Genomic DNA, 27,539 nt, shown 5'->3' with positions numbered 1-27,539 from the left:
AGAATTTTTTATGCAAATTCTTTTTTGTCACATCTTTTTTAAATTCATTCTACCACCATGCTGAGGGATTTTTATTTTTATTCATCCTAAACCGTGTTCAAGGATTCATTCCACACACATACACATATATAGCAGATGGAGAATCAGAGATTCTTCTGTTCCTTCCACTCCCACCTCTGCATTCCCAATGTGCTTTAACATTCAACCTTCTCCTCAGGAAATCTGAGTATTGTAGCTTTGTAAGGGGAACAGGTTACACCTAACAACTATTCATTATCTGCATTGTTAAAATACAGCACCCTCCATTATACATCCACTACATTTAACAAGAAAGTAGAAATGCCTTCAATTTTAAGAGAGTCAGATTCATAAGTAGCAGCACAAAAACATCTTTCAAAAATGTCTACATGTTATCTAAGATACAATTAAGATATTTTCTGCAACACTGTAGCAGCAGCAATCTAAGCCCGTAACTGAAGAAACAACAAGATCAACATATGCTCAGCCACTAAATCTGTGAAAATGGCAAGGAGCCTTGTAATATGATGAATAGTTATTATTATGAAATCTTCTATTTCAAAGGTGCAAAAAAGAAATACAGCTAATTTCGTATGTTTAACCTCAGGTATACATTTAGTGTTTCTATGTTATGTACCTAATCATTATGTACCTAATATGAACATTTAGTTTCTCCATGAATTTTCCAAAAATCTGGAAATGATGAATCATGCAAAGAGATGTTTCAGTTTTCTGGGTATTTTCCACACTGCCAGTTGGATGTCCTTGTTCCTGAGACTATAAATAATGGGATTAAGAACCGGTGGTAAAACTGTATATAATACAGCAGAAACCAAGTCCACAGTGGGGGAAGAAAGTGTTTTTGGTCTCATGTATGAAAACACAGCTGTGATGATGAATAAAGAAAAGACAGTCAGGTGAGGAGTGCAGGTAGAGAAAGCTTTATATCTGCCTTGGACAGATGGGATCCTCAGCACAGCAGAAAATATGTAGCCATAGGAAGTAAAGATGAAGGTAAAAAAGAAAGAGTCCAGAAAAAAACCAAGTACAAGAATTAGAATTTGATTCACTTTTGTATCACTGCAAGAAATCTTTTGCAATTGAGGAATGTCACAAAAATATTGCCCAATGATATTGGTCCCACAGAAATTTAGTATGAAAGTAAAACTGGTTTCCAGTACCGCATGGATCAGGGTGCCTATCCAGCAAGTAGCTGCCAATTGGATACAAGCATCCCAATTCATGATTAAGGTATATTGTAGTGGACGACAGATGGCTACAAAACGGTCATAAGCCATAACAGTGAGCAAGGCAAGCTCACCACCAACAAATGTGATCACTAAGAAGACCTGTGTCACACATCCAGCAAAAGAAATCATGTTGTTGTTTGTCAATGAAATGGCGATGGATTTGGGTACAGTAGTGGAGATGGAACAGACATCAAACAATGACAGGTTGATTAAAAAGAAGTACATTGGGCTGTGAAGGTGGTGATCTAGGGCCACAGCTGTGATGATGAGAGAATTTCCCACTAAAGCTGTTAAGTAAATAAAGAGAAACATTGCAGAATGCAAAATCTGCAAATCACGGGTTTCAGCAAAACCCATGAGAAGGAACTCTGTTGGCGTAGATTGGTTAGCCATTTCTCTCATTTCTGTCATTCTGGAAATAGAAGTTAAATAGTTTTGAGTTAGTGGAGCTTACAAATTTTTGAACAAATTTGAGCAAAATTTTTAATAAATGGGAAATTATCAAACAAAATAAACATCACGATAGGCACCAGACAAGGGTGCCCCTTGTCCCCAATCCTTTTTATAATTATCTTGGAAATCCTATTTAAAAATATCAGAGAAGAAGAAAAAATTAAAGGAATAATTATTGGTAAGAAAAAATTCAAAACAAAAGCTTTTGCAGATAATATTATCACCACGGAAGACCCTATCGAGGGCAATCCCAAAGCACTGGAAAAGATAAAAGAATATGGAAACTTAGCTGGTCTGAAAATTAATTATGAGAAATCGCATATGCTGGTAAAGAACCTGGATGAAGCAGAAAAACAATATTGCAGGAAAAAACGGGATTGAAAATAGTGAAAAAAATAAAGTATTTGGGCATTCAAACCACCATTAAGGGGGTTGACTTAATTCAAGAGAATTACAAGGCAATTTGGAAAAAAAATAAGGCAAACCTTGTAGTTTGGGACAAATTGAAACTATCCTTATTGGGAAGGATATCATTAGTGAAGATGTGTGTAGTCCCAAGGATGATCCACCTATTCCAAAATTTGCCAATACTGGGTAAAAAAAACATATTTAAAGAGTGGAAGAGAGACTTAACCAAATTCATTTGGAATGGAAAAAGACCAAGAGTCAAATACAATATTATGATAGACAGTATACACAGAGGAGGATATGGAATGCGTGACCTCGAAGCATACCATGATGCGGCGGTATTATGGTGGCTCAAAGACTGGATAGCATCAAAAGACACTGATCTTTTTTTTAAATAAATCTTTATTGTACAAAAAAATAAAATACAAAAATGGTACATTTACATACAAACCTATTAAACCATATATCACTCATAGAATGGACAAAGATTTATACACACACGAACATACCTTACCCACATACAATACATGCACATACATACCATACCCACATCCCACGTATCTAAAAAGCTTATATTTTATAATGTATTCAGTTTTTTCCTTCTTAGTTCAAAATCCATAGAAACATATCTAATCTTCGAGATGGGAAAATAAAAGTTTAGAGAGGAAAGAATAAAGAAAGAAAATAGGTTATAGAACAGATTAAAAAGAAAAAAAAGTAGGAGAAGAGAAGAAAAATAAAAAGGAAAGAAAAAAAGAAAGAAAAGGAAGACAAGGAAGAAAACAGAAGACAAGGTTTTGTTGACTGACTCAACAGTCATCTATTAGATCTAGAAGGACTAGGATTGGCCTCTGGGTGGCATCAATATTTGCTGAGGGAGAAAATTGGAAAAAGGAGTAGTTTCCAGCTTAACGTTATTAGGAAATCATTATATCTCATATGGCAAAAATACAAAAGATACTTTGAGCCAAAAATACCCTGGTGGCTCTCTCCCCTCGAGATAGTGGCGGTAAGGAGGAAAAACATGGAAACAAAATTGGCCCACATATAGACAATTAATAGAAAATAAAGAGGGAAATTGGCAGCTAAAGGATTACGCAGAAGTAAAAGGACATTTTACCACCTGGCTACAATATTTTCAAGTGAACCAAAGATTACAAATTGATAAACAAATTGGCTTTGATAAAGAAACATCCAAATTAGAAGAGATCTTATTGATAAACAAAGACAAATTTATAAAAAAAATTATATCAAATTATATTGAAGTGGAAAACGGAGGAGGAGTTAACAAAAGACTATATGATTAAATGGTCTCAAGACTTGGGGAAACCCATAACAATGAAAGAATGGGAAAGGCTATGGAAGAGAGACCTAAAATTCACACCATGTTATGATATAAAGGAAAACTTAATGAAGATGCAAAATAGGTGGTATCTAACACCAAGGAAAATGGCTAAGATCTACCCAGGACTAAGTAACATCTGTTGGAGATGCAATCAGGAAGTAGGAACCCACATACATATGTGGTGGCACTGTAAACAAATTAAAAGGTTCTGGGAAACAATTTATAATGAAATAAAGAAAATGTTGAGATATCCAATTAAGAAATGTCCCAAACTACTTCTTTTAGGAATGATGCTGGAAGAGGTCAATCCTAGAGATAGATGCTGTCTAAGCTACGCGGTAACTGCCGCAAGAACATTAATAGCAAAAAATTGGAAGGCTATTCACGTCCCGACAAAAGAAGAATGGCAAGATAAATTATTTAATTATTACAATTTGGCCAAAAAAACATGAGGAAATTAAAGGTATTAAGAAGGAAGAAATAGAAAACAATTGGAAAGTATTTACAGATTATATAAAAACTAAAGTAGTGAACTCCAACCTTATCTCCAATAATTAAGGTTCAGTTTTATATATGGTGAAGTATTAAGTGCGGAGTGAAAGGATTGGAAGGAATAGATGACAGCAGAAAACACAATGTATGTTACAAATAATATGAAATAATGATATATGTTAGAGTAAGGTATGTAGAATATAACCACCATAGAACAACAAAAGGAAAAGTTCAGATTAGGTTGAGAAGTCAAGGGGAAAGGGGAAGCAGAGGGGGAGGGGGAGGAAGGGTAATATTTGGTGAAATGAAATAAGACAACTGTAATATTAGCTTTTATTGTGATGAAAGAACCATGTAAGCACAATATCAATTGCTAAAATGGGTTCTCCAATCATGGAGAGCACGAGTTGCGGAAGGGTTAACAAGACATCCCCTGTGGTTGTTGGGCAGATTAATCTAGAAGGTCTGGTGATTGGGGCATTTTTGTTGCTGGGGTAAAAAGTATGTTGCAAGTTTTGATTGATAGCCTTAGCCAATAAAACCCCTGTGTGCAGCTTACGGTTTCACTTTTGCCAAGTGCAATGGATCTCCCGCCCACCCACCTCTTTTTTAAGGGTCTTTTGCTATTCACATTGCTATGCCTGTCATGGGGTCATCTGCTTTGGGGTAGGGGCCCGGTAGGAATTTTGTCCATTTGGCTGATTGGCTGTGGCCATTTGGTTTTTACCTACTGTGTAGCAAATCGTCACAAATTGTAAGGTTGGCGGTTAGGCATTGGTTTAAAAATTGGTTGGTGGAGGGGTATGGAAAGGCTGGGCCTACCCCTCAAAAAATTGCTGCTGCTTATAGAGGTATTCCGTTAAAGGAATCCTGTGGCTCAACGGGCTCTCGTCTGTACCCCGCAAGGGGCTAGGGCCTTACAAGAGCAAGAGCCTCAGGGAGCATTTCGGGGAGGGGAGAGTGCCTGACTCCCAGCTACATAATCTCGCTTGGGGTGTTTACCTACTGACTTACCTAGATGGCTAGCGGAAGTCTGTGTGAATCTGTCCCTAGGGCGGGGGACAGATGGATTAACCAATGCCTAAGCAACCACTCACTTTTGGTTGGATTTAAATAAAGTTGTGGTCGAAAACCTTAAACTTAAATTGCTGTGTGTTGTGTGAGTTATTGGGGAGGGGGGATGTCTTGTGACCTCAACACGCAATGTGTTTTTTCATCCTGATACGACATTAAGCCTAATGGGGATAGTATGTGCATTCACATGTTTTCAGCTAATATGATTTCTCCACCCTCAAAGACTGAGGGAAAGGCAACAGAGACTGGGTGCATAAACATACTTTCTAAGCCATATGTCACATGAGGCAAATGGTGCAGTTTTTACAGCAATCTCCCAGTGTGCTATCACATGTACATAAATCATTTTATGAAACATGTAACATTTGGAAGAGAGAGAGAGGGAGAGAGAGAGGGAGAGAGAGAGAGAGGGAGGGAGAGGGGGAGAGAGGGGGAGAGAGAGAGGGGGGGTGGAGAGAGGGAGAGAGAGAGAGATCACACTGATTTAACTAGGTGGGGTAAAGGAAGCACCATTCTAGAAAGTTGCTCTGAAATTTCATATAAAACAAAGAAACCAAAAGTGTTGAAATTTGGAAAGATTGCATTATGTGTATTCTCAGTGAGGCTTTTCTATTTCTTGCTAAATACTTTAGTAATGTAAAACATGGAAATGGAAGCTTTCTTTAGTATATTGGAATAAAAAAAGTGCCAGATCTCAAATATTTGGAGGTTTTCCATCAGAAATAAATAACAAAAAGCTATCATGCAAGTGTATGTGCTTTGAAAGGTGCTCTCCATTTTTTTAAAATTGAACAACAGCATAGCAATTCACATATTACCTAACAATGAAGAATCAGCCTGAATGATTTAAGTTCCAGGGATGAAGACTGATTGCCAGAATACTGAAACAGCAAAGATTTCAACAACCTACAAGGAGAATTGAAAAAAACACCCCAAAACATTATTTTATTTATTTCTAGAAACATGGCCCATGGAAACACCAAAAGATGGCTATACTTCTCAATGTGCAGGCAGAATCATATTAAGTTCTACCCTATTAAAAAAAGATAAGAAGAGAAGGGGTGGACTTCCTTTAATTCCATTTGGATAAGTAATTTCTATTCTAGTGACTGTATTACCATATATTATAAATCATTTCATTTTTTTTTAAAAAAATGGAAAAGATAACCCAGGTGAAAGCATCTCCCAATTAATTTGTGTCATATGCAAATCTAATGAGCTGAGAAGATGAAGACTGCACACTGAATCATTAAAAACTTCCTATTGTCAAAAAAGCCAAAGAATCCCAGAGTATCTGCCTACCATCATGGTTGCTGTGAACAAGAGAGAATCATGGGAGCACTTAACTCAATCCACTATCACATTTTTTGGGAAGCAAATGTTGTCCATATTCCAGTTGAAACATTTCTCTGTGTTTTCCAAGATTAGTGTTGCCTTCTCCTATAGATAAAAGAAATGATTTTTTTTTTATTAAAGAAAAAACAAAAACAAAAAGTCCACTTTCTGATATTATGCTAATCTCAGCATTAAACCAAGTACTGGATGAGTCATTTTGCAATCTTTTCAAAATTGAAATCTTGAGCATCCTCTTTAAGATGATCAATAAGGATTATACTCACCGCTGTTTCTCTCAGATGATTAGACTGCCAAAGTGCTTGATGGTGATATTTATTTGAAGGTACATGGGTTGCCAGGAGGAGGTGAAGGAGGTGATGTCATCCTCTGCTATTTCAGGGTCTCTCTTGGGAGAACATACCAGTCCCATGATGCTGTGCAAAACAAATGTTGTCCATTTCCCTACTAGAGCCTGCTGGATCAATCCAGAAAGTGTTGAACATAAAGGGAGCTGAGGAGGAGATAGATTCAACCTAGCCAGCCCAGTTCTGCCCCAATTGCTCCTCAATATCTGTGAAAGGGAAGATGACCAGGAGAAGAGTGATATCGCATCAGAGTATTTCCACCCAATCCTGGTATGCAAAGGTTGTCTCATTCATTCATTTCTGCCACTGAAATGTACACAATGTGTAAATGAAAAGAAGCGGCAATGTTTCATGGACAACAGAAATCCAAAACACGCACACCAATATCATATCAGCATGTTACATTCCCCATTTTAGGAATTTCATTGTTCTCAAATATACAAACGAAGATGTCGTTGCAAAATCTCTTGAGAATCTTTGCTCCAGGGAAATTTATGCTTCCCCATGTTGGTACCCTTTGAATTAATTACTGTTTGCTGAAGGATGCACGATGAGGCACAGTATTTTACACCAATAATTTATTTGGCCCTAAGGATCTGGTAACTTCTTTTTCAGTGTATCTGAAGAAGTGTGCATGCACATGAAAGCTCATACCAATGACAAACTTAGTTGGTCTCTAAGGTGCCGCTGCAAGGAATATTATTATTATTATTATTATTATTATTATCATCATCATCATCATCATTTGTGATAGACTCCTGTGACAAAGTATTTTAAAAAGGCTATTGTTGTTTTGTGCAGGGGACGCCTGAGTCCAAGCATCCAGGAACAAAATTGCTAATTAGTTTGGGGCTCTTGAGACCAAAACCCCAAGAACATAAATAGAATAACAGTAATATTTTTTCACCCCATAGTAAAATCATCATTCTGCAAGTGTATACAAAGAGTTTGTTTTTTTAAAAAAAAATTAAAGTGATGAAGAAATTGCATCTGGAAATCTATTTTTTTATTAAGGAAAAGAGTAAGATATTTATATTTTTATAACATTAGTGATACTGAGATAGCTTTTGGAAAGCAAAATGCAGACAATACTACCGGTACTTTAGTCTATTGTGTAGAATGGGAAATTATGCTTGTTTTAGGTTTCTCCTGAAACCTAATATAGACTGCACATAAAAAAACCACTGACCTGGTTTCCATCACAAGCTAAGCCAAATTTTAGCCCAGTGGGACTGCATAAATGTGCAACGTCCTGGAGAAAGGATTACAATTGCTTTGCCACTCCATGTTCCGTTGTACAGCCATCAGAAGCTACACCAGGTTTTGACTTAGCACATAATCCAAACCAGGACTAGTGGTTAGCCCCTCTCCTAACCAACCATGAGCTGCAAACAAGAACAAACCTTCAGTACAGCTCCTAGTGAGTGAGGAAAAGGCTTTAGCACTTCGCTTGTCTTGTCTTGTCTTGTCTTGTCTTACCATAGTGTGACAGCAAATAGATCTGGGGAGCAGCAAAGCAGCTGTAAGCTTCTCTCCAACACCCTATACATTTATACATTCATAAGACAGTGTACATTAAGGTTAAAAAAATACAACAAAGATTAAATCAGTTGAAACCTCTGTGATCTCAAGTAGGAAGTACCGCGTTTCTCATATTATAAGACATGTCTTATATTTATTTTTTCCTCAAAAAAACACACTATGGCTTATTTTCAAGGGATGTCTTATTTTTTTCCTTCTCCTCCTGCCGCGGCTGGCATTGCTGCTGCGCCTATCACTATGTCTTATTTTCGGGGTATGTCTTATATTCCTTGAATGCTTAGAAATCCTGCTATGGCTTATTTTATGGGTATGTCTTAAAATATGAGAAACAGGGTAGTTGTAAAGCATTGGTCCCAGATTATTGTATACATGCTTCCTGGGAAGTATGAGCTATGTGTCTGAGCCATGTGGAGCCACTACCAGTGACTAAGTCAAAGACCTCACTGATGAAACAGGGATATCAGGAATCAAGCTGTTAAGGTATCCTGGACCCAAGGTGTGATGGGCATTGCACTGGAAATTAACACACACACACACAAAAATGAATTTGAGTCTGCATTATATGGGCATTGTATAAGCCTGCAGTGCTTTAAAGGAAAATATAATGAAAATGATGTACAGATGGTATATAACACCAGTGAAATTAGCTAAAATGTACAAAACAAATAACAAATACTGGAAATGTAAGGAAATTTAAGGAAAAAGAAGGTACTTTTTACCATATGTGGTGGGAATGTAAGAAAGTAATGACTGCTCCCCACATCAAATGGGGGGCGACTTTTGAGTGGTCGTACACAGGAGTCCCAGTGCGGCTCCTGGTAGTTCAGGACTGGCTTCACCCTCCCCAGGCAGGATACCTGGGGTCTCCGCCTACCTCAGTCAATCGCCCAATCCTTCCTGGGGAGACGTTGCCAGGGGACTGGCCAGGTAAGGGGAGGGACTGCCCTGACCACACAACAGAAGGTGTAGCTTACCTGGGAAGCGTCAGTCAGCTCCAGAGCTTCTCCCACCCTCCACTCCCTCAATTAAGTCTTCTTTTGCAGATTAACCTCTTCTCCACAGGTACACAGGCGCTGTTATGTCAAGGCCGCTGTTGAAGGGCCAGAAAGGAATTTTCCTTAATTGGCAGGTTTCGCCTTTCCTGTAGCAAAACGTCACAACTTTGGCGGTTTCAGGCCTTGGGCAGAATCCTTAGTCTACCTTCCTAAATGGGGGGGGGGCGTGAAGCGGTGACCCACACACCCCCTTTGCGGCAGTGATAACAGGGTTCCCCATTAAAGGGGTCTTGAGGGGAGGCAGGCCATACGCCGAGAGGTTGTCATTGCTCTCCCCTCCAGCGGCGGCGAATGGGGAGTGGGCTCTCTGCTTGAGCCAGCCCAATATGTTCTCCACAGCCAGCCCAATCCCCACACATTCTGGATAACCCTGAAGTCTCCCAGATCCCCGGCTGGGGACTGGGAAGGATAAATGCCCAATGCCTGAACCAAGGTCTTCCTACATCTGAATCTGAATAAAGTTGTGGCCAATTTTAATCCCATAGCAAGTTGTATTGAGTCATTATTCCACTCAGGGGTTGCCAAGTTGGCAAAATTAACTGGGAAAATTCTGAAGCAGCAAGACCAGACTTTCCTGAAAGATTGGAACAAATTTATGATATATTTGAAAGACAATTGCAATCAATTGACATCGCTTGTAGGGTTGCAAGAAGTTTTGTAAGGAGAATTACATTAATTATTGAAAAAAGGGACTAAGAAATAGTTTGTTTAGGATTTGGATTTCATAGCAAGAACTATTAAAATAAAATGCAGAATCAGAAAGAAAGTTAGAAAACCATTTGTCGAGGCTGACGGAATTCGTAGGCTGTGATAGCCAAAGGCTTGTTATATTGTATAAAATGGGATGTTATATTTCGAAAACATGTGCAAAAACCAATACAAATTAGAGAGAGAGAAATAGTTGATGCCCACACCTAGATATACAGGCAGGGGTCATGGAATTGAAGGCCATGTAGGAGGAGGCGTGCTGACAGACAGTTGAGAGATTGTCTGTGAGATGGCATATGTCAAGTCAAATGACTATTTAAAAACTTACCAGTGTATGGACTGAACTGAGAGAGGGTAAAGATGACACCCTTCAGGTGATCATACAGGCAACCTCTTGACACATCTTAGCACACAGAACGTCAAATTCATACAATCATTATACAGTAGAGTTCATGGTAGTTAATGGAATTGTGTTAAAGGAGACACTCTTTGCAGTACCCAAAACACAGTAGGCACAGATACTTACAAAGTACAGAGCATACTGAGATAGAGAAATGCAAGAAAAAAGTCAGATAAATTTTACACTGGCCTCAAGTGAATGGGGGTATAGATTAAAAGGTTAGAGGCTACCCTATAAGTCAAATATATCACGCTGGATGACATAAAGTATCAATGGGTATTTAGAAAGCAACAGTAGAATTTTGGTCCAAACTAGGAACAGATTTGTTTACATGCTGGGGATGTGACTACTTCCTAGTCAATAGGTCGGCAACGTCCGGCCTATGGGCTGGATGCGGCCCACAGAGGCCGTTTATCTGAGCAATGAGCCGCTCGGTCACCGAGCCACCTGCTCAGTAAGTCCCTCGCGCGCTGTGCTAAACCGGCGCAGCACAGTGCAGGGACTCGCTGAGTGGTGCCGGAAATCGCTTCTGCACATGCCCAGACACAATTTTCGGCTTCTGGACATGCACAGAAGCAATCAATAAACTTTATTTGCATAGCCAACAGCCATAGCAACAGAATACACCCAAAACAGAATTAAAAACAACATGAATAAAAGAATATATGACTATGATTATCGTTTAAAAGGTAGCCCTTAGTCTCAGTGCACCCTCGATGAATCTGGCAACTTTTGTTGTTCTCAGGTCATTTTGATCTGATAAGTTGGGCAGCCTGGGATAGTTAGAAGTAGGGGTGTAATGAGATCAAGCCACAAGTCTTTGTAGAGGGGACATGACAGAAGGATGTGAGCCACTGTTTCTGTGTTGCCGATTCACAGGGACAGAGTCGTTTTTTCGCTGGAATCTTTTGAAATCTGCCATCGAGTACGGCGGAGGGCAGCACATCCAATCTGGCTAGTGTAAAAGCACGTTTGAATTTTGAGATGGTTAATTTATACAGATAGCGTGACAGGGGCTCCAGCTGGGAGGGGGAAAAGAAGGCAAACCAAGGGCAGGATTTCTTTATGATGGCCAGGTTGTTCTGTTGCTCCAGGTCTTTAGGTGCTGTCCATTTAGCCTTTTTGCATTGGTATGGCCCATCATAAGGAGCTGTTGTGGATGGAGTCTGCAGGACTAGTTTGGACCACGCACTTTAATGAGAGTCCTGTAGCATTAGAGGCAGTAGGCCAGGCGGATTTAAATTTAAGCGGAGCCAGTAATTCAGTGTTCTTTGCCAGGATTGGGTTTCTACAGAGGGCAGGCTTGCTTCCAGGCATAAGGCAGCATTTGGAACACATGGTGGAACTGCAAAAATCTGTCTTAAGAGTTTCGAGAATTCTGCAGTGATTGCCCATCCAAATTTGGGCCCTATAGAGTATCTGGGCCAGCGGTTTGGCTTGAAAGACTTTGAGGGCTGCTGGAATGTATTTGCGGCCCTTCATGTAAAAAAAGCGGGATAACATCTTTACGCTTTGGGCTTTTTCTTTGACCCATTTTTGGTGTACATCTCAGAGTCCTGATGCCTGAAAGACTATGCCCAGATATTTAAAAGCTTTAACTTGCTCAATTAGGTGATTGTCCATGCTCCATCTATGTAATCTGTGTTTCCTTGTGAAGACCAAAACTTTGGTTTTCTGATGGTTTACCACCAACTGCTCTCTCTTGCAATATCCTGAGAATTCTCCTAGCAGCCTTTTGAGGCCTATTTTTGTTCTGGACAGGAGGACTGCATCGTCAGCATACAAGGGCGTACCCACCATGCGGCAAGTTAGGGCAGCTGCCCTACTCTAGAAGCAGAGCTGGTGGGCAGAGGCGGAGCACAGCCCGGCGGAGCGCGAGTTCGCCATTCCCGCCGCACCGCGCCGCACCCTCCCTCCAGCTCCCCGGCGCGCCCTCAGGCAAGGCCAAGCGCGGCGGGGAACCAGAGAGCGCGGCGCGGCGGGCGGGAACGCTGAACTCGCGCTCCGCTGGGCTGGGCTCCGCCTCCGCCCACCAGCCCTGCTGCTAGGGAGGGGCACAGCCCGGCGGAGCGCGAGTTCGCCGTTCTCGCCCGCCGCGCTGCGCCCTCCCTCCAGCTCCCCGTCGCGCCCTCTGGCAAGGCCAAGCGCGGCGGGGAACCAGAGAGCGTGGCGCGGCGGGCAGGAACGCTGAACTCGCGCTCCGCTGGGCTGGGCTCCGCCTCCGCCCACCAGCCCGGCTGCTAGGGAGGGGCACAGCCCGGCGGAGCGCGAGTTCGCTGTTCCCGCCCACTTTGTGGCCCCTCCCCTTCCGTGCCTTGGCCCCTCCCCTTGCCCCCCCTAGTTTTGATCCTGGGTACGCCCATGTCAGCATATAGAAGAACTGAAATTGGTTTGGTAGCCAACCTGGGGGCATGGAATTCCGGCGCTGTTAAGATTTTGACCATATCGTTGATGTATAGATTGAATAAGGCTGGGGCCAGAATACATCCTTGCTTAACTCCTCTAGCGGCGCATATAGGCCCTGTGAGATGGCCATTTGTGGAAGATCTAACATACAACGTGGTTTCTTTATATAGGCCATTGATCAAGAAAAGTAGTCTTTTATCTATAGTGGAAGTGTTCAATTTGGCCCAGAGTCTGACTCGGGAAATAGAGTCGAAAGCAGCCTTGAGATCTATAAAGGCTGCATATAAACCCCGTGAGGTGGGCCAGGACAAAGCAGTGGTCTATAGTAGTTCTGCCCTGCCTGAAGCCCGCTTGCTCCTTGGCCAAATTAGCCTCCTCTTCCATCCAGCTGCTTAGTTTGAAGGAAATATGTTTTGTGTATAGTTTGCTGGGAATAGGGAGAAGGCTGATTGGTCTATAACTTGCTAGGTTCGATGTGGGACCGTTTTTGTATATTGGGATGATTATCGCCTCTGCCCATCCTTTGGGGAAAAGACCTGTAGAGTCAATGAGAAAGAAGAGTTTCGCCAGCAGTGGAGCCCACCACCTGGCATTGGTCTTCAAGAATTCTGCTGGGATATAGTCAATGCCAGGGGCCTTGTTATTCCTTAGCTGAGCGATCAGGTTCTCAATCTCCTCTTTAGATACTGGTGGCCATTGCGGTAGAGCCTCAAGTTGAACACTTAGCATGTTAGTCTTGGCTTCCTCGTCATGGAATAGTGATTGGAAATATCGGGCCCACGCGTGAGGTTCTACAGTGCAGATGGGACCATTACACTCCTGATTCATTAAGCAGGAAATTGTGCATCAAAAGCATGATGGGTCTTTCTCATGAGAGGCCTTAACTAGGCTTTGCCATGCAATTCAATCTGCATTTAGTTTTTCTCATCTTTAATAGCTGTTTGTAGTTCCGTCTGACGGATATGAATGCGGAAAAATAGGAGGAAGCCCCCGTATTCCTATATTTACGGTAAGTCATTCTCACAAGCTTCCTCGTTTGTTTACACTCTGCATCAAACCAGCTTGCTCGGTCTGTGTCCCTTCTAGTGGCTGAGTTCTGTGTCTCAGATGATAGATGTATTTTCAGCTTGTCTGAGAGTATTTTAAAAAGCTCTAGGGCCTTTGGCGCTGAGTTGGCCGAGACAATGGCGGAGTGTATGTTCCTCAGGTCCACTGAGTGAAGAAGAAGGCTTAAATCTGTGTTCAGCTTAGGGGACCATTTAATTCTTTTGGGGGCCGGAGTACCCAAATTCACTGTGGGGATATATTGTAGTTTGGGAGTATGATTCCCAAAAGGCTGGCCATCAAGCACTAAGATTAAAGGAAGATGGTCACTCTCGATGTTGTGACCCACTTGGAACGTCATCTGGTCCCATTCGAGCATTGAAGTCTCCTCCAATTACAATAGGCACAGTTGGATGAGAGGACTCAAGGGGTTCTAAAAAAGCCTCTAAGTCGGCCCATGCCGTTTTGATAACCGATTTTTTTTGGCAAAGGGGTTGCTGGAAATCGCTTCTGCACATGCCCAGACACAATTTTCGGCTTCTGGACATGCACAGAAGCAACTTCCGGAGCCCCGGACATGGGCAGCATGGCACTGGAAATTGCTTCTTCGTATGTCCAGCCCATGGACAATCGTCCATGGGAATGATCCGGCCCATGGCCGGAAAACGTTGCCGACGCCTGTGTTAGTCAGCTATGCTTACTCAAATTTACTATGATATACAGCTACTGATTTACACTTGTGTGCATGAAAGGTTTAACCTGAGCCCTGAGATCAAGTTGCAAGTATGGTTGGAGTTAGCAGGCTCCTAGCTGCTATTGCCCCTTCCCTCTTGTTTCTCTCTAGGTGCTGCTTCCCGGAACAGGCTAAAGCTGCAGTATGGCTCTCAGCTGTAAAAGACCTGAATCTTTACAGTATACGTCTTTGCTAACAAAAATATTGCATGTTCCTTTTTCCAAGGAAATGAAGTTCTATTCTTTTCGAGTCAATTTTTGAGAACACTTTTACTTCTTTATTTTTTGTACTGCCGATGGATCGAGACTTGCTTGCTGTAAGGTTTGAAACACTGTGAATAAATAGTTTCACATATTTGCCAATGTAAGTGTCTATGATTTGTTCTAGCTTAAATTTTTTTACAGGGAATCCAGTTATAATGTGCTTGGAGAAATAACCATTGTGCTATCTCAATCAAAAGTATCCTGAAATAGTCACACTTGAGAGCTATCCCCCCCCCCTGCATCAAAGATACTTGAGAATTTTTTTTCATGTTACTTCTAGTTTCAAAAAGTCCCACTAGTGGACTGGCAGAAAGTGAAGTGAAAATTATTGTATAAAATATTTGCTGAGGAGACTCAAAACAGATCCTTATTTGGCATTACAAAGTTACAGGGCCACATCCATAGAGCAGGGAAGCTCGCCTGACCTCAGATGAACAATGCAATAACAGCATCACCTCCAGATATCCTAAATGGGAGAACACAGTGGGTAGGGGGAAATTATGTGGGGAACACTGAGCTAGTTATACCCCACACAACTATCAGAAATGAGTCTGAGAAGGTCCAGTTGAAACAAGAAGGTTCCAGAAAGACTTATATGGCATGAACACCATCACTATTAATAGTATTAAATAACTAGCTGACCCGGCCACGCGTTGCTGTGGTTCTTTCCTGTGATCCCCCACCCCACCCTGTCCCGATCCATGACATATCCTGCCCCTCCCCCTCCACCCCGGCTCATGCCTGTGTTTCCGTAGGATACCCTTCCCTCTGTTGTCCCTGGGGAGTGTTGGCCCCTCCCCGCTGTATCTCCATACCTTGGCCCCCACCCTTAGAAAAGGAACTGTTGGGTTCTGGGTTCTATTTCCTAGCATGCACTTTTGTCTGAACCCTCTGTTGTCCCTGGAGAGTGTTGGCCCCTACCCCCGGTATCTTCCTACGTTGGCCCCCAGCCTTGGAGAAGGAGCTGTCAGTTTCTGGGTTCCATTTCCAAGTACAGTATTTACTTTTGTCTGAGCCCTCTGTTGTCCCCTCCCCCCTGTATCTCCATACATTGGCCCCTGCGCACGCATCATGAACATTTCTATCGGGGGTGATGATGCGCCCTGGGACCCAGAGAACTACTTAAAGAATCCCAACCAGGGGTGGGTCAAATAGTGAAGCCCCATAGCCCCGTAGCAACAGACAGGCCCAGACAGAAGGAGGGGGGTCATATGGGCCACTTGGCGTGGGCCTCCAAATCTAAAGGGGGCCTCGGTCAGCATATTCACAATCTTTAAAATGAAAAAGTAACAAAAGGGTTAAAAACAGGGCCACATTATCTACCTGGCCTGGGCCCTGTAAGGGCCTGGCAACAGAAGGCGCGTTCTGAAGCACTTGAGTTGTTCAGTTCCATAAAAAACCCAGGAAGTGGCAATGGGAAGGTAGGGAATTGTAAATGGGGTGGGGGGTGGCCACTGCAAATATCTGGGTAGAGAAAGTGCATGGTTGTTGTTGTTGTTTTTAAAAAAAGACACAGAGGATTTCAATCAGTTGTTTCTCCTAAAATAAGACATACCCATAAAATAAGCCATAGCAGGATTTCTAAGCATTTGCGCAATATAAGCCGTACCCCGAAACTAAGACATAGTGAGAGGCGGAGTTCTGGAGGGCCCCAAGGAAGAGGCAAGGCTGGACGCATAATAAAAAATAAGACATCCCCTGAAAATAAGCCAATGTGGGGTTATTTTAGGAATAATAAATATAAGACAGTGTCTTATTTTTGGAGAAGCACGGTAAAGCCTAGGTTAAAAGGGGCACGACTGCCCTTACTTAAAATGGCCGCCGGAGCCTCGCATGTGACAACGCCCACTAAATTATAAAACGAAAAACCCTCGCTGTGTCCTCAAGTGCGTGTTAGGAGAAATGATGAACGACTGCCTAATGCTGCCAGGCGTTTATTAATGCAGCCGCCGGGAGAGGCTTTGGGCTTGGGGTGGAATAGCTGTTTTGGTGGTTGCAAGGCCTCCTGTTTTACAGGATCTCGTGGTGGAGGCGGGGTTTGTGGGTGTGGCACGTTTTTGTGGCTAATCCCTGTGACTGCCCCCACGTGTCCCGATCCATGATCTTTTCAGTTTGCCCCCCCCTCCATGACCGGCATATCTCATGACGTTTTGAAGGATGGTATTCATTTTTGTCTTGTGGATTTGGGGGGTGTAGTGATGCTAAATAGTAAAGTATAAACCCCTTGCCGTGCAGGGGCCTACATAAATCAAAGGCCGTGCTGCGCTCTGTGCCAGCCCCCCCCCCCCGGCAGGCCCCGACCTCCACTTGGCAATGTTGGTTTTTTGGTAGGTTTTTTTTGGGGCGGGGTAGTGGTGCTAAATGGTAAAGTAAAGTGCGTTGCTGTGGGTTATTCCCCCCCCCAGGCCTGTCAGGAGCCTACATAAAACAGAGGCCGTGCTGCGGCCTGTGATGATGGCTGACTTGGTGGTTTCAGTTGCTTGGTTGATGATGACATTTGGTTTGTCGGTGTGGCTTAGATTTCACAGGAAGGGAGGGGTGGAGGAGGGTATAACGCTGTTTGACTTGGTGGAAATCCAGGTCTGTACCTGCCCAGGTGTGTGATTTGAGGGATTTTTGCCCCCAACAATGCTCGGGGAGTGGCCTGGATCGTTGTGTCAAAATTTCAGGACGATCGGTCAAGCGGTTGCGGAGAAAAGTGTAGAACGCAGTTTCATTATATATATATATATATATATATATATATATATATATATATATATATATATATATGTGGTTTTTTAAGAAACAGGAATATAAAGAGATCTAAGTGTTGGTGGTTTATTCTAGCTTAAATATTTTCATGAGCAATGTTTTTTTAAAGGTGGAAGTTTACATACTTTGATTGATTTGTGTTGGACTCCTGGGACCAAGGCTTAACAAACACTGCTGCTGTTTTTTTGTGGGACTCCTGAGTCCAAGCAACAAAGGAACACAATTGCTGATTTGTTTGAGGCTCTTGAGACCAAACTCCCAGGAACATAACTATAACAATTATAATAAATTTCCACCCCATGGTAAAATCTTCATTCTGCAAGAGTAGAGAAACTTGTTAACTTTCACAGAAGACAATGCAGGTGATTGATTTACTTATTATTATTATTATATTATTTATATTTATTATAATTATTATATTTTTTAAAAAGGTCCATGAGTGGCTAGAAGAATACAGAACATCTTAAAGTGATAAAGAAATTGCATCTGGAAGTTTATTTAAAGGAAAAGAGTAAGATGTTTTATAACATTAGTGATAACTGTGTAGTTTTTGGAGGGTTAAATACAAACAATACTACTATTGTGTATTGTGTAGAATGTGAAATCCTGCTTGTTATGTGGTCTCTCCTGAAACCTATGCACATAGAAATGACCTGGTTTCCATGACAAGCTAAGCCAAAGCTTAACTCAGTGAGACTGCACAAATGTTCAACCGACTGGAAAGAAGATTACAGTAGCTTTGCTCCATCATGCACCTTTTTACTGTCATCTTAAACTATACCCGGATTTGACTGAGCACATCATCCAAACCAGGACTACTGGTTAGCCTCTGTCCTCACCAGCCATGAGCTGCAACCAAGAACAAACATTCATTGAAGCTCCTAGTGAGTGAGGAGAGAGCTTTAGCACTTTGCTAGGTTTAGCATTCTGTGACAGCAAAAAGATCTGGGAAGAAGTGAAGCAGCTGTAAGCTTCTCTCCAAGAGCCTATACATTTGTACATTCATAAGACTGTGGTCTGTGCACAGTGTACATTAAGGTTAAAAACTTACAGCAAAGATTAAAAACCTATGTGAGGAGTTGCAAAGCATCGGACCCAGAATACTGAATGCATGCCTCCTGGGAAGTAGGAATTATGTTTCTGAGTCATGTGGAACCACTACCAGTGACTCATTCAAAGACCTCACTGATGAAACAGGGATATTAGGAATCAAGCTGTTAAGGTCTCCTGGACCTAAGTTGTGATGGCCATTGCAATATAAATTAACACAAAAAATTGATCTACATTGATCTACTTTAATTATATACAATTGAAACTGCAATTTATGACAATAATCCTGTTTACAATTTGTTCATAAATATTCAATAAAGCATTTCCATTTTTTAAAATAAAATGTTTGTTATCTTGATTTCTCTCCCCCACTCCCAGTAAGTTTTGCAATTTCTGCATAGTCGATAAGTTTTTGTATCCATTCTTCCTTCACCGATTCTTCTTCTTCTTTCCATTTTTGGGCAAATAACTTTCTTGCCACTGTAGTAGCATGCATGAATAAATTTCTATACTGTTTGGGTAGAGTTCTATAATTCCCAGAAGAAAAAAATAATACTTAGCAGTAACTTATTTTAAGATAATGGTGTGTTATCTATATGGAGTTTAAAGCTAAGTTCTCCTTTAGATGAAGATTTATTATTACACTATTTTGTTCACTTCTTTCTTTTAAATCTACATCCCACAAAAACCACACCCAAATCAGTATTAGATAACAAATATTTGTTATCAGAAGAGGACTTAAATCTGTGTGTGTCTTCCTGTTTTCTTTTAGAAGCAGCAATCATTTTAATGATGAATGCAAAGATAGGCAATGAATCCTCTGTCCCTGAATTTCTACTCCTGGAGTTTTCAGCTGTACGGGAACTGCAGATTCTACACTTCTCTCTCTTCCTGGTATTGTACCTGGCAATTGTATTTGGGAATCTTCTCATCATCTCTGCCATAGCTTTTGACCACCACCTTCACACCCCCATGTACTTCTTTCTGATGAACTTGGCCATACTGGACCTAGGGGCTGTTTCAGTCACCATCCCCAAATCCATGGCCAATTCTCTCATGAATATCAGACACATATCTTATGCTGGATGTGTTGCTCAAGTGCTTTTATTATTTTTCTTTTTATCATCCGATACTGCCCTTCTTACAGTCATGGCATATGATCGCTATGTTGCCGTTTGCAATCCATTACAATATGAAATGGTGATGAACAGGGCAGCCTGCAAACAAATGGTTGCTGGTGTGTGGGTTGCTGGAATTTTCAATGCAGTCATGCACACTAGTACAACTTTTGCAACCCCTTTCTGCTCAAACATTGTCAATCAGTTTTTCTGTGAGATCCCACAGTTACTTACACTTGCCTGCTCTAATTTATACCTTACAGAAATTGGAGTCTTGTTGGTGAGCATAACATTTGTGTTTGGATGTTTTGTCTTCATCGTTGTCACTTATGTGCACATCTTTACTGTTGTTCTGAATGTTCCATCTGTTCAGGGAAGGAAAAAGGCTTTCTCCACTTGCATACCTCACCTTGTTGTCTTCTTCTTATTTAGTTTCACAGGATGTTTTGCTTACCTTAGGCCTCCTTCAAAAACTCCATCTGATGGTGACTTCGCAATAACTGTGATATATACCATTGTACCACCCATGTTCAATCCAATAATTTACAGCATGAGAAATAAAGAGATTAAAAATGCTGTATCAAAACTCTTGGGTGTGAAGCACTCTTCTATGAGTATCTTTTCCAGGCTTTTCCTGAAAAGGTTCCATTTCTCTCTGTAGGTATAAGCATAGCGAACTACAGAGATATCACAACCAGTTACAGCTTCCAGATAAATTTTGATATGCAGACTCAAAATCTTCCGGGTGTCAGAAGGACATCTTGTGTTCTTCCTGCTTAAATGTATCATTAATAATTTTTGCATCTCTGATCACAAGACATGTTAATCATACATTTAGAGAGGGACTGTCCATCATTTAGTGCATGTCTAACCCTTTCTCTTGTGCCACTGCTTTCATCAGGCTTTTCTGTTGATTGTCATTTCTTTCTATTTGAAGCTAAAAAGTAGGTTTTCTTGGGAAATGGAGCAGTGAAAGAAGAAGAAAACCTCTCACATCTTGGATGAGCCCATGTTTAGGAACCTGGGGTGAGAAGGGCCTGTTCTGATTATATTTAGGGATTAGCTGTAGAGGGCAACTCAATTTGCTTCCCTGAAGCTAAGGGGAAAACTCTAGAAGGGGCTGTGAGATTCTTGCTAGGCAGTGACACAAATATCCAATTTAGTTGGAAATAGTCTATCCTGAGACTAGTTTTAAACAAGAATGCTAACTGGGGCTTAAATGTTCTCTGTAAAGAATTTTTGCCTGAAACTATTGCGACCCACATACGTAACCTTTCTAAAATGAAGTGTTGTGCCTTAAGAGAGTGACTATTAAGTTTGAATCCTCAATGAATGTAAATATATAAAATTCTATCTTTTTAGCAGAAGTGCATCCTCATTACTTTGAGCCTTTGGTGGGAGATAGGTGGACCCAGGGCATCCTTCTAATAAGTAGAACACCTGGCTGTTTTTTACTGACAAAGAGTTAAAACACATGTCTCCAGTGTTGTTACTAGGAGGTGTTGTATCTTTTAGAAACCCAGGAAATTGGTCATGTAACTCACCTCCCACCTTTAGTGGTGAGTCTGACACAGCGGCCACTGATATAATTTCACAAAATCTTAATAAAAGATAACCACATCCCAAGGGCGTAGCCAGGATCAAAACTAGGGGGGGGGCAAGCCATGATCATTCAGGGGCGGGGCCACAAAGTGGGAACGTGGGCGGGGCTACAGGGCCAGCTGGCCTGACGACATCGTGGTGGCGGCAGCGGCCACCTTGTGCTTCTGGGGCTGGCAACGGCGGCGGCTACCCTGCTTGGCTGGAGAGGACGGGAGGGTCGGGCAGGCAAGAGGGGGTGACAGGGTGGGCGAGGGCAAGGCAAGGCACGGCCGCAGTCACGACGGCTCCGAGGCGTTGCTGCATATCAGCATAATATTTCAACCATGTTGTGGGTTCAAGCCCTGTTGTGACGTGGGGTTTGTGATTTCAGCTCTCTTGACATAACATGCTGGAGACAGTTCTCTAGTAACAGCTCTTTATTAAAGTGAACAAGACTGACTGTGAGGGCAGGAAGGCTACATTTATAGGGACAGGGAACTAGCTAGAAGGGGATACATTTTGGAGGGAACAATATCAGGCAATCACAGTGCTGCCTTTTGGAGGGAACCAATAAGACAGAGGATCCAAATACAGCAGCTTAGATGAACCAATAGTAGCTGTACCCTCTGGAACCAAAAGGCAGTTACTTTATCCTAATGCAAATACAGACAATAATAATACAGAGATAAAATCCTTTGACTCAATACACAACACCCCTCCCCCCCTAGTGAGCACAGCAGACGTAATCCCTCAGGTACTGTGGGGTCCTACAACTTCTACTTGATCTCCTGACAACAGGTGTTGCAGGTTCTGGATTGGGTGTTACCTGTGGTGGAGGGGCTGCTATAGGGGTTTCGTCAGGAACAGATGGAGTCCCAGACATCTCAGGGTCCCCTACCTGTACCTCGTCATCCTGAGGACTAGCAGGCCCTGGTTCATTTGCGGAAGCCCCTGGTGACTGCACCTCTGGGCCATCTTCACTCTGGTCTCGCAGCTGTGCGTCATTAGCCAGGGATGAATTATCTGACTCCTCCCTGCTGAGCGCCCGGCGCCTCAGCTGATCTATATGTCTCTTCCAAACTTGCCCATTTTCCAAGGTCACATAATAGGACACAGGTCCACTAGTCCGGGTGATCACACCGGCCACCCACCGCGGACCTCGTGAATAGTTCCTCACCCAGACCAGATCTTCAGGGGCGAGATACCTTGTTGTGTCAGTCTCAGCCTGGGGGGTTGCTCTTGAATTACGGTTTGACATTTTATCTGGGTGGACATAATCCAGCACCGTTACCAGTCTTCTACCTAAGAGCAGCTCAGCTGGCGACTTGCCCGTCGCAGTACACGGCGTCGCATGCTGCAAAAATAACATTCGCGCAATGCGAGCTGACCAGTTACCCTCCATTAAGCGCGCAATGGATTCTTTGGCTGTTCTTACCATGCGCTCAGCCTGCCCATTGGAGGATGGGTGAAAGGGCGCGGATGTGACCCCTCTTATGAAGTTATCAGCCAAGAATGCCCTGAATTCTTGGGATACAAAAGCTGCCCCATTATCTGATACAATGGTCTCAGGTAACCCATGGGTTGCAAACAGCTGCCTCAACACCTTGATTACGGCAGCTGATGCCATGCTAGGGACCATCGCCACTTCTAACCATTTGGAATATGCATCAACGATAACCAAAAAGACCTTCCCTTGGAATGGCCCAGCAAAATCTATGTGCAGCCGGCTCCAGGGAGTCCTGGACTGCTCCCACCAGTGGACTGGTGCTCTGGCCACTTCTGGCCGCACCTCTTGGCATGCCTTGCATGTTCGTACCCATTGTTCTATGTTCTGGTCCATTCCAGGCCACCACACATAACATCGGGCTAGCGACTTCATCCTGACCATTCCCGGGTGTCCCATGTGAAGCGTCTCAAGAACCCTGTTTCTCAGTGGTGCTGGGATGATCACCCTATCTCCCCATAGGAGACAACCCTTATGCATGGACAATTCGTGCTGCCTTGTCGCATAAGGCCTGAATTTTTCTTCATACGGACCACCTGGCCACCCCCTCCCCACCCAAGTGAGCACACGGGAGAGAACAGCATCTTTCCTCGTTTTCTCAGCTATATCAGTAGCTGTTACAGGAGCCCCCGGAAATGTTTCTAGCATCATAATGTGCTCCGCCGGAGCAGGATCCTCATTGCTCCCGCCAGGAAGGGGCAATCGACTCAGTGCATCAGCGTGGCACAACTGTTTCCCCGGCACATGGGTCAAGGTGTACTGGAACCCATTCAGGAATATTGACCAACGCAACATTCTGGGGGAGAGAATTTGTGGTGTTTGTTTGTTTGGGTTGAACAACCCTAACAGTGGTTTGTGGTCCGTTTCAATGGAGAAATGGCGACCGTACAAATAATCATAGAACCTTTTGATTCCTGACACAATTGCTAGTGCCTCTTTATCAATTTGAGCATAGTTGCGCTCCGTGGGTGACAACGTACGGGAATAGAAAGAGATGGGCTTTTCCGACCCATCCGGTTCCCTATGACTCAGCACAGCCCCCAGGCCGTATTGAGAGGCATCACATGCCAAGACCAGCGGCTTCGACTCATCATAATGAGCAAGGACGCTCCTGCTACTCAGCATTTCTCGCAAGGAGTCAAAAGCCTTCTGCTGCTCCCGCCCCCATCGCCACACATTCTTTTTCTGCAAAAGTCTATGTAATGGTTCAGCTACCGAAGCTTTCTGGGGTAAGAATAAATGATAAAAGTTAATAAGTCCCAGGAATGACTGCAACTCCGTCTTGTTCTGTGGTCGTGGTGCCTCGATGATGGCCTTAATCTTAGCATCTGTGGGGTGGATGCCTGATGCATCAATTTTAAACCCCAAGAAATCCACAGTTGGCACCCCAAAACTGCATTTTTCTTTTTTCAGTTGCAACCCCACCTCCTTGAACTTGAGCAACACTGCACGGACACGCGCAACCCGTTCCTGTGGGTCTTTTCCAGCAATCAAAACGTCATCAAAAAATGGCAAGACCCCCGGCAGACCCCTTAACAAGCGTTCCATGAGCCCTTGAAAAATCCCTGGGGCCACACAAACTCCGAACTGTAATCTGTTAACTCTGAACGCCCCTTTATGTGTGACAATAGTCTGTGCTTCCGCTGATTGTGGGGTTACTGGCAGCTGTTGGTAAGCTTGTGCCAGGTCAATTTTGGCGAACACCTTGCCCCCAGCCAGTTTAGCCAACAGATGTGATACGACTGGAATGGGGTATGAGTTTCCCCTGAGTGCCTTATTGATAGTACATTTGTAATCTGCACATATCCTGACTTCCCCATTTGCTTTAAGGGGCGTGACGATTGGAGTCTCCCACTTAGCAGAGTCCACGGGTGAGAGAACTCCCTGCTTGACCAATTTATCCAGCTCTGCCTCGATCTTGGGTTGCAGTGCAAATGGCACTCGCCTTGGTTTGAGTCGGATTGGGGCCACCCCGGGGTCCAACTCGAAGTCAACTGGGGGCCCTTTATAACAACCCAGTTTTCCATTAAAGAGACCAGCAAATTCCTTGCATAATGCCTCGCTCATCTCAGGGCAGGTTTGGATTGAATTAAGCCCTGAGATACTCAGTCCCAGGGCGGGGAACCAGTCAGTGCCCAGGAGACTGGGGCGACTGCCCTTCGCAATCACCAGTTTGAGTACAGCCTGTTTGTCCCGGAACTGTACTCTCACAGCACACATTCCCATAACATGGATGCGGCCTGCTGAGTACGACTGCAAGGTTGCCGGGAAGGGCTCCAGAGGGGGCAACCTACCCCTGGGGAAGAATGTCTTCGCGGTCTGGTCCGACACGATGGTGAATGCAGATCCAGAGTCCACCTCCATGTCGCACTGCTGACCCTCAATCTTCACCTTGACGTGTGCCTTGCCTTGCGCTGGAAACTGCACGGCCCTCCCGTTGATCTCCGTTATGTAGTGGCAGTCCTTTCGAAAATGAGTTGCTGTGGGCGGTCTGCGATGCTCCAGTCTAGGTGCTCCTGTTGCTCCTGACGCCGCCGATCTACAGACCCTGGCGATATGACCTGTCTTCCCGCACATCCGGCACATAGCATCCCTGAAACGACAACTCTTCCGCCCATGGTTTCCGCCACAACCTGGGCAACTGCCTCGGTGATCTTTGTGCACTGTGCAGGCCTGACGCACCAACTCGACCCCACGGACTGGGCTCTGGCTCGGAGTAGCCTCTAGCTCGTCCATGGCATGCGCAACTTCTATCTGTGGCTTAGTGGCCTTGCGACTGGCATCAAGCTCCTCTCTTTCATAATTCTCCGTGGCGGTGGCCTCCTTCAAGGCTGAAGCAAGGGTAACCTCTTCTTTAGCCACGATGCGTCTTCTGGCTTTCTTGCTGCTCAGACCACCAATAAACCGATCCAGGAGAGTCTCTTCCAGATTTTGGAAGCCGCAGTGCTGAGCGAGCTTCCGGAGTTCAGCCAGAAATGCGGATACAGACTCCCCAGCATGCTGCTGCCTCTTATGGAACTCCATCCGCCGGGCCATCTTGGTCTCAGTAGGCGCCAAGTGGCTTGTTAGGCAGGCAAGAATATCTTGGAGAGATGTCTCACTCAGCTTCGCTGGAGCAAGTAATGCCTTGGCTAGCTTGAAGGTCTCGGGCCCACAGTAGCTCAGGAATGTGGCCCTTCTTTTGCTGGCATCGGTGATCCCTTGAGCCACTGTGAAGAACTCGAAGCGTTCGACGTAGTCTTCCCAGGTGTGGGGCTCTGATGGCTGGAAGGGCTCCAATACCCTTGGACTCTCCATTGTCCTAGCGGGCAGGGTCGTCTTCTCAGCTGGCCAGTGAGTCTTGTTCTCAGCTGCAATCCGGACTCTGAGGCAGGGTTGTGTTTAACCGCTCCTCAGCATTCCGGATCCCACCTTCGTCGCCAGTTGTTGTGACGTGGGGTTTGTGATTTCAGCTCTCTTGACATAACATGCTGGAGACAGTTCTCTAGTAACAGCTCTTTATTAAAGTGAACAAGACTGACTGTGAGGGCAGGAAGGCTACATTTATAGGGACAGGGAACTAGCTAGAAGGGGATACATTTTGGAGGGAACAATATCAGGCAATCACAGTGCTGCCTTTTGGAGGGAACCAATAAGACAGAGGATCCAAATACAGCAGCTTAAATGAACCAATAGTAGCTGTACCCTCTGGAACCAAAAGGCAGTTACTTTATCCTAATGCAAATACAGACAATAATAATACAGAGATAAAATCCTTTGACTTTTCTGTTGATTGTCATTTCTTTCTATTTGAAGCTAAAAAGTAGGTTTTCTTGGGAAATGGAGCAGTGAAAGAAGAAGAAAACCTCTCACATCTTGGATGAGCCCATGTTTAGGAACCTGGGGTGAGAAGGGCCTGTTCTGATTATATTTAGGGATTAGCTGTAGAGGGCAACTCAATTTGCTTCCCTGAAGCTAAGGGGAAAACTCTAGAAGGGGCTGTGAGATTCTTGCTAGGCAGTGACACAAATATCCAATTTAGTTGGAAATAGTCTATCCTGAGACTAGTTTTAAACAAGAATGCTAACTGGGGCTTAAATGTTCTCTGTAAAGAATTTTTGCCTGAAACTATTGCGACCCACATACGTAACCTTTCTAAAATGAAGTGTTGTGCCTTAAGAGAGTGACTATTAAGTTTGAATCCTCAATGAATGTAAATATATAAAATTCTATCTTTTTAGCATCCCAAGGGCGTAGCCAGGATCAAAACTAGGGGGGGGGGGGAGCCATGATCATTCAGGGGCGGGGCCACAAAGTGGGAACATGGGCGGGGCTACAGGGCCAGCTGGCCTGACGACATCGTGGTGGCGGCAGCGGCCACCTTGTGCTTCTGGGGCTGGCAACGGCGGCGGCTACCCTGCTTGGCTGGAGAGGACGGGAGGGTCGGGCAGGCAAGAGGGGGTGACAGGGTGGGCGAGGGCAAGGCAAGGCACGGCCGCAGTCACGACGGCTCCGAGGCGTTGCTGCATATCAGCATAATATTTCAACCATGTTGTGGGTTCAAGCCCCACCTTAGGAAAAAATTCCTGCATTGCAGGGGGTTGGACTAGATGACCCTTGTGGTCCCTTCCGACTACAATTCTATGATTCTATTGATATATT

General features: G+C 43.7%; 2 protein-coding genes across 2 annotated transcripts; one reads left to right on the top strand and one right to left on the bottom strand.

Annotated features, from left to right (window-relative positions):
- Positions 1-725: 725 nt before the first annotated feature.
- Positions 726-1,679, bottom strand: LOC118078908 (olfactory receptor 14A16-like). The gene has a single exon (XM_035102913.2). The coding sequence runs from the start codon at positions 1,677-1,679 to the stop codon at positions 726-728; it is 954 nt and encodes a 317-aa protein (XP_034958804.2).
- A 12,356-nt stretch (positions 1,680-14,035) lies between these two features.
- LOC118078909 (olfactory receptor 14A16-like) lies at positions 14,036-20,474 on the top strand. Its single transcript, XM_035102914.2, has 2 exons — positions 14,036-14,045; positions 19,399-20,474. The coding sequence occupies exons 1-2, from the start codon at positions 14,036-14,038 to the stop codon at positions 20,472-20,474; spliced, it is 1,086 nt and encodes a 361-aa protein (XP_034958805.2).
- Positions 20,475-27,539: the final 7,065 nt, after the last annotated feature.

This window comes from Zootoca vivipara, chromosome 13 (assembly GCF_963506605.1).
Source record: "Zootoca vivipara chromosome 13, rZooViv1.1, whole genome shotgun sequence".
NCBI lineage: Eukaryota > Metazoa > Chordata > Lepidosauria > Squamata > Lacertidae > Zootoca > Zootoca vivipara.
The sequence above is the reverse complement of the archived record's forward strand: the minus strand, read 5'-3'. Positions and strand labels throughout refer to the sequence as shown.